The sequence below is a fragment of the Cibotium barometz genome, chromosome 3 (genome assembly GCF_041138505.1).
Source record: "Cibotium barometz isolate CiBa-2024 chromosome 3, ASM4113850v1, whole genome shotgun sequence".
Classification (NCBI taxonomy): Eukaryota; Viridiplantae; Streptophyta; class Polypodiopsida; order Cyatheales; family Cibotiaceae; genus Cibotium; species Cibotium barometz.
In genome coordinates this window covers 3,244,209-3,252,500 of record NC_141048.1, presented here as the reverse complement: position 1 = coordinate 3,252,500, position 8,292 = coordinate 3,244,209, and the positions used below count along the sequence as shown (strand labels likewise).

The 8,292-nt window shown below is 41.0% G+C and overlaps 1 protein-coding gene across 1 annotated transcript; it reads right to left on the bottom strand.

Moving 5' to 3' along the window:
- Positions 1–4,401: 4,401 nt before the first annotated feature.
- Positions 4,402–6,009, bottom strand: LOC147639613 (uncharacterized). The gene has a single exon (XM_086781994.1). It carries the CDS (start codon positions 6,007–6,009, stop codon positions 4,402–4,404), a length of 1,608 nt encoding a protein of 535 aa, XP_086638120.1.
- Between the last annotated feature and the right edge of the window lie 2,283 nt (positions 6,010–8,292).

Genomic DNA, 8,292 nt, shown 5'->3' with positions numbered 1-8,292 from the left:
TCCCTGCAAAGTTTGCATCTGAGTAGCCAACGATTGATGCATTATTCCTCCCTAAGCAAATATACAAATCTTTTGTACCATTAAAATACCGCAAGATCCCTTTCATTGCCTCCCAATGCTTCTTGCTTGGATCAGCCAACTCCCACTGTAAATGCAATGTCTGGACGAGTATCTATCATAGCATACATCAAACTGCCAACTGTGGATGCATAAGGTATCTTGGCCATTTCATCCCTTTCCTTATCGGATTTGGGAATGTCCTCTTTGCTAAGTTTCAGATATGGAGGAAATGGAGTACTTATCGCCTTCCCCCTCTCCATATTGAAATGCTTAAGCACTTTGCATATGTAGTCTCTCTGAGATAGATGAGTTTCTGATGTCTATATCGAGATATATGCATGCCAAGAATGTGATTAGCAAGACCCAAATCCTTCATGTCAAAAGTTTCATGCAACTTTTGCTTTAAAGCATTCACATCATCATGAGTAGATTTCTCGGCAATTAGCATGTCATCCACATACAGAATCAAGATAAGAAGACTACCATCTGAAGCCTTCTTAGTGTATAGGCAATGATCCGTCTCACTACGTGTGTATCCTTGAGACTTCATGAATGCATCAAACTTTTGATACCATTCTCTGGGAGCTTGCTTCAATCCATAGAGACTTTTCTGAAGTTTCCATACCAAGTGTCCTTTGGCTAAAACTGCAAAACCCTTTGGTTGTTGCATATAAATGTCCTCATGAAGATCGCCATGCAAGAATGCAGTCTTTACATCCATTTGGACAAGCTCCATGTCCTCTTTGGCAACCAAAGCAAGAACTATGCGAAGAGTAGCCATCTTCACGACTGGTGAAAACATTTCATCAAAATCAATTCCCTTCTCTTGCTTGAATCCTTTTGCCACTAATCGTGCCTTATACTTAGGCAATGCATCTCCTAGAGTGATCTTCATTTTGTAAACCCATTTACATGGAAGTGCGTTCTTCCCTTTAGGCAAATGAACCAACTCCCAAGTGGAAATTTTCATTACATCATAGCCTTCTCCCACTTATGCTTATCATCCCGCATCTTGGTAGCATGAAGGCTCGTCACAATTGGTGAGCATGACATAATCCATAGAAGGAACAAATATATTTGGAGGACGTGTGAGTCTCGTAGACCGTTTCAAATTTTGCTCCAGATTTTCACCATATCACCACCTGGTTGTGGCTGTTCCTGATCATGATTTTCAGCTTGGTTTTGAGCTTCTTGTTCCGCATTTTGACCATTTCTTGCATCTCTATTTGGTTGATGCATGGGCTATCCATCCTCCTGAAAAATGACCCTCTGCACTTTAATCGTTTTGATAGGCTTCTTATGCATCTTATCTTCAATAAAAATAACGTCATTGCTGTGTACAAGCTTTCTAGCTTCAGGATCCTATAATTTGTATCCCATTTCACCTGTCTCCCCGTACCCAACGAATATGCATTTCTTTGACTTCGGATTAAGTTTACTCTGCGATTCTCTTTGAGTACATGCACATAAGCTTCGCAGCCAAAGACTCTAAGATGCTTGTAAGATGGACATTTCCCCGACCATGCCTCTTCTGGCACTTTCTCATCCAAAGCCTTGTTTGGTGACCGATTGATAAGATGAACCGCCATTTTCACAACTTCAGCCCAAAAACCATGCGGTAAACCAGCATTTGACAGCATACTAAGGATTTTTTCCCTCAATAGTCATGTTCATATGCTCAGCAACACCGTTTTGTGCAAGATTATAAGGGGCTCTCAACTCCCTCTTTATACCACGCTTATCACAAAAGTCTTGGAAAGCATTTGAAACATATTCACCTCCATTGTCCATACGTAAGCATTTAAGCTTCTTATTGGACTAATTTTCAGCATGTGCTAAGAACTTCTGAAAAACTTCCAGCACATCATCTTTCCGCCAATTAGGATATACCCACACCTTGTGTGTTGCATCGTCTATGAAAGTAACAAATTATGCCACTCCTCCTAAAGATAATGAAGGCATTGGACCACAAACATCACTATGAACCAACTCTAATAGTTATCTATTCTGTTCACAATGCCTTTTATGAGATGTCCTTGTTTGCTTACCAAATATACAATGCTCACAAGTAGAGAAATCAAAAAAATTGAAGACAGGAACATAGTGCAAACGAGATAGAATTTCCATTCCTTTTTGACTCATGTGCCCCAACCGGCGATGCCACAAAGAAGTAGATGGCTGTTCGGTAATGGCGACAACATGGTTGTTTACACCAGATACATGTAAAGGATATAATGTCCCACATTTGGAACCTCTAGCTACAACCTGTGAAACTTTACATATCTTCCAAGTTTGCTTTCCAAACGAGGTGTGATAGCCATGAGCATCCAGTTGTCTTGTAGAAATCAAGCTCTTTGTGAGCTTTGGCACATGATGCACATTTTCCAAGACAAAAGTGGAACCATTAGGAAAAGCAAAGTGAACATTTCCTGCTCCAACAATATCACATGCATGGTCACTGCCAAGATGCACACATCCTTTCCTACTAGCATCATATGACACGAACCACTCCCTACTATGAGGAGTCACATGAAAGGATACACCAGAATCAATGATCCAGTCTTTAGCAATTGATTGATCAGCAGAAGCAACAAGAAACGCATAAGTAAATTGAGATGCAAAGAGTACATCTCCATCATCACTAACATTAGTGACTAGATTCACTTCTTCAACTTTTGCTTTGCCTCTGTCTTCCTTTTTGCCATCTTCCTTCTCTTCATTGTTTGCCTTCTTGTTCCTCTTCCACTTGTAGCAATCTTTCTTGATGTGGCCTTTCTTGCCACAGTGATAACACTCAATGTCCTTCTTTGGTTTGGACTTGCCTACGAGATTTTCCTCTCTCATGGGATTTCCCCCTTGCATTTAACCTTCCTCTCACTGTTAACACATTTGAGTTCTTGTTGGCATCAACATTTTTCTTGTTTACTTCCTCTGTCCACAGTAGCAAACTACTTGCGTTAGTTTTAGAGTTTTTTGTCTATTGTTTACCATATTGGATTACAGTCACTAATGCCACCTACTCGTGGTGAAACATATCAGTGTCTTGCTATCCTACCCTACCTTCCCAGCTAATTTTCTTCCTTAGAGCAATATTAATGTGCGTCCCATGTCTTATTTTTTTTTTGGTCTTTAGATCCTTCCATCAATCGAATAAGAAGTGTCTACTCATGAACCCTTTGAGTGGGCTACAAGCCTTTCCAAGAAAAAGATCCGTCAATCAATAGAATAAGAAGTGTCTACTCAGGATTGGACTACGACCCTTTGAGGAGGCAAAATGTACAATGTAGCAGAAAAGAGAAAAGAGAAAGGGAGAGGGGGGGGGGGGATTGGAGGCCTATAATGTCAAACTGCAACGTTATTCCCTTGCACGAGGAAGGGGCCCAAGCTTCACGTGCAAAGGAAGGCAGCTTGGCATTGTTGCTGCATACGCTTTGCGTCACTTGTGAGGTGCTCTAGACCTCCATGGAGAGTGGACGAGATTTGTTGAGATAAGAGTGTCTGTTGATGATGAGCTCCCACTGTTTTATGGGGGTCCACAGTGCCACTGGGATCATGTCGGCGCTTGTGCAAACAGGGGGTGAGCTGAAGCGCAAGACCCTTGCCAACATCCGTGCAGTGTTCGGGAAATTTAAAAAATTGAGCTATGTTGAAATCCTCCTCTCTAATGAGTGAACCGGTTTCGAAAAAAATGAGCAATTCATATCCTCTTCATATCTACACGAGCCGGCCAAAGACCTTCTTGGGTAAATTTGAACAAGTTTTACATACTACAAATTTATACTTTGCTAGAAAACAAGTAGCAAGATTTGCTAACCAAACTAATTGGAGACTAGTAGATGGAAAATGCTTCTCTTGAAAGCAATAACAAACCCAAAACATGAAACTTTAAAAAAATAATTTAAGTGGTGTAAATGTTTCAAGAATCATACCTTTTAACTTGAGTCACATTTGGATTCTGGAATCAACATAAGTTTAAAGCATCCACCCAAATTCCAATCCTCTAAAATCTTGAACATCGAATGCTTCTATGATTGCATGAAATATCTGTAAATAATAAACAAGCAAATAGATATTCTATTCATGATAATTTCATATCAAATGAGTAAAGTTAAAAAGTAGCATGCAAGGTAATCACCTCCAAAAGCATGTCTCGCAAACAAAGAAATTTTGCCATCTCCAACCTAAGAGAGAGTAGGGGATTTGAACCCCTTTGCCATTTTACATGGCTACACCATGCTCCCTTGGGAAAAAGAGGAGTAGTCTATCTACTCCTCTTTTTCCCTCTTCATAAAAGTGTTAGTCATTGATAATAATTGTTTCAAAAAACAATAAAAGAAATCACTATTGAACAATAAGTGAACAAATACCTTCTGAACTAAAAAGATGTCGATGAGCCTTTGCACTCCAAATCTCAATGCATTCTAGAAGCTCTTCCTCACACAATTTTTCTGGCCCTTCAATAGCAATCTTCATAAGAGCATCAAGACTTTTAGTCTCAAGCCTATTTCGAAGGCGAGACTTGATCATGGTTCTCGCACTAAAGCCTCTTTCGCACACTGCAATGCTACAACATTGAACTAATGCAACTTGACAAAGCGTTAGTAAATTGGGATATATCGCTCTCCATGAAGCATTGCTGGCTATTGAAGAAGCGACTTCTACTAGGCTATATCGGACAAAGTCTTTTGGAGCTTGATTTTTGAAAGTTCTAAACTCTTTTTTTAACTCATCACCATCAACCAATGCTTTAAATTCAAACATACCTAGTACATGATCCTTACCATAAAATGACACTAACTTCCTAACTTCTTCGATGCCATATGCTTTCAACGGTCGCTCCAAGAGTGGATGTTGTGCAGGAACAAGGATCTTCATGTTGCTAAGTACGGAATTATCTTCAAACCTTGTTTGCAAGTTGGCAATGATAGAAGAAGAAAAAGAGGTTTGAAATTCTAAAGCTCTCTTTAAATCTTCACCATAAATATCGCGTTTTATTGACTCATCAAAGAAAACATTACCATGAAGTGATTCACAAAGAGAAAGGAGGTGACCTTTTTCGGATCCATATTCTGGCAAAATTTCAAAGCCTCCTACTCCATGTGTAAAAGCATTGCAGTCGGGTTGTGGTTCTTCCATGTAATATTGTTTGATACGATCAATCTCGTTGTCAACTAGACCATTGATTGTGGTTACATCAACATGATCTTTTTGAAACATTTTACTTAAGGAAGCCAAACATTTGAGTATATCCACCAAGAAAAATAAGCAATAAATAAACTTAAACTCCGCAATGTCATTGTGGAGATGAGAGTTTTTCTCTCTTACCTCAGCCAAGATAGCATCAAATGATCTACAAACAGATTTCAAAGCATTATATCGACTTAACCATCGAATATCATAAGTATGTTGTAACTTCAAAATGGGACAAGCCAAATCCTCTTGCAAGTCACGTAGTGCTTCTTTGCGCTTAGAGCTCGCATTGTAAAAAGTAGCTAAACTATTGATAAGTTTATCTATCCTTTTACAAGTGTCATTACTCTTAGCTACATTAGAGACAGCAAGTGCAGTTCTATGTGCTACACAATGTATTGATGTAAGAAAAGGATTAACATTTTTCTTTAGAAGAGTTGAAAGTCCATTTTCCTTACCTGTCATGGTGGAGCATCCATCAGATCCAAACGCAATTAGTTTGGATAGGTCCAACTTGCACTTCTTGAGTTCAGCAATCAAAGTGTCAAACAAACTTTTTGAAGTTCCATCACTCACGCGCACAATCCCATAGAAAGAGACTTTTGTTATGCACTCAGATTCTACGTAACAAAAGTAGATAACCATATGACCATGAGTGGCAATATCGGTGGATTCATCAACAAGCACCCCAAACCATGGACTCTTAGCAACTTTCTTTAACGTATCATGCATCAAATAATTAGCAATACAATAGACCATTTTCGCACAAGCTTTATCATCATTATACAAGCTTGTAGTGTATGGGACACCACAATCTTGCATGTGAGATATCAAGTGTGGAAAAAGTGCAAAGGATTCATTTCTCTTAGCTATGAAATATGCAGATTTAAATAATGTCAACAAAGCTTCATCTTTCAACTCTTTCACTTTTTAATGCTACTTTGTATGCTTTCCTTTCCCTCCATAAAACATGCTTGCATAGCAAGCCTATGGCAATCAGTACTGCAATGAGCTTTGAGATTACTTACCTTGAAGTTGATTGATCCACTCAATGAATATGCACTATGGTGATGTGGATACTTTTTACAAAACTTACAATACAACCTTGCCTCCTCCTTATTGTACTCAAGCCACTTGAAGTCTTCCAACCACTCTGCTTGGAAAAGATCTCGTCGACCTTGTCTTCTTGCCTCCTCTACCCTTTCCTCAGGAGATAGAGTAGAGAGGTCTACTTTTTCTGCAATATGAGATGACATACTTGCGAAAGTAATTTTTTCTTTATTGCGTGGAGCTTTAGGATTACCTTGAACCTATTTAAGAAGGCTTCCTTGCCTCTTACTAGTCTTTACTTTCTTCTGCATGCTCACTGGTTCGAGTTGGCACGGAGAAAAACCCAAAATCTTCAGTTGCCAGCACCCAGTACGTCTGCCTTAATTTTCTGAGAGAGTTTCAACTTTCACAGTTCACTGCTCAGACACACAATTTCACAAAGAACATCACAGTCTCTCTCTCTCTCTCTCTACAAGCATGCATCGGAAGTTGGAACATATCCACAGAGAGACCTTATAGGCTTATTACCTTAATGAATTCCTCACCAAGAACTTAGAAGGAGATCGTGGTGCAGGCTGTTTTCGACAACAACAGGCAACAGCAGACTCGAGAGGCGGGCTGGAGCTATGATGGCCGAGGCAACAGCAGAGTTAAGCAAGCAGAGGCGGCTGGACGCCGCTGGAGCTATGATGGCCGGTGGCTGCGTGCAAGGCAGGCCGTAGAAAACATATAACAAAGTTACAAACTAGTCTTCGCCATTCACAGACTACACTTACAGTTCGTCGTTCGCCGTTCGGGCTGGAGCCTGGAGGTTGACCGCTGCTGGTTTTCAACGTTCGCCTTGAAACAGTAACCTTTGAAACTTGAAAGTTGAGGGCTCAAGGCTCAAGCGGCAACTTGCAAGCCTCAAGGCTCAGGGAGGTCCGAGGTCAGTGAAACAGTAACCTTTGAAACTTGAAAGTTGAGGGCTCAAGGCTCAAGCGGCAAGCCTCAGGGAGGTCCGAGGTCGACCGTCGGAGGAACTGCACAGTGTATGTGCCATGCAGGCTTGCAGCTGCCAGAATATACCATATACATAACGGGCCTCAAGGCTCACCTGCCCAGTGCCGCCTGCGCAGTCTGCAGATAACGATGCATGCAGCAGGCTAATGGCAAGGTATGATGATCATACCTTGGCCAATGGCAGTTGAGGGCCGAGGCTTGAGGCTTGAGCTAAAGCCTAAATAGTAAAATCCTTGCATGCAGCATAATATCGATTCTCAAATCTCGATAATTTGATGTGTCCACTGTCCAGACTCCAGCGGCCACCCGCCCCCACAGGCACTGAGGCACCTGGCACACATGCAGCTGCCAGCATGCTCGTAATAATCCACCGCGGGCGTCCACATTATATATATTTATATTATTTATATATAGTAAAAATTAAAATCCTTCTCCTTTTAAAATGAATCGGCCATATTCCTTCTCAAAAAAAAACGAGAAGGAAGCTTTTCCTTCTCAAATTTTTTTGAGCCGACTCGTATTCAATTTGAGCCGGCTTTAGGCTAAGTCGAACCTATTTTTTCCCAAACACTGCATCCGTGTAGATGAGCGGTGGCCCATGTGATAGTCCCCCAGATAACTTGGGAGGTCTTTGGGTTTGAGGTGAAGAGGTATAAATACACCCGCAAAATCGGTGCATCTTTGGGCAGTCTCAAAGGGGTCCACCACTCTTTGGGGATGTTTGCTTTATATGAATGATAAAGTTTTCCCTACCCATGAGTCTAGCAAGTCTCTTTGCTCCTGTGAGGGGTGGCAACTGCTTGAAGTGAATCCATGAGCCTACGGTTGTGTTGGGCCGAAGCTCAAGTCTTGTGGGGGTTCCCAAGGGATGGCCGGAAGGGTGCCTGTTAGGTACCCACTGTCATTGGCAAAAAGATATGATGTACAAGGTAACCGTATGCTTTAATACTTTTATGAGGTGTCTTGTGCAATCTCGGTCAAATGTGTCAT

What these genes read in the sequence shown, in the direction of transcription:
- LOC147639613 (XM_086781994.1), bottom strand. Translation starts at nt 6,009, where the DNA reads ATGGTCTATTGTATTGCTAATTATTTGATGCATGATACGTTAAAGAAA.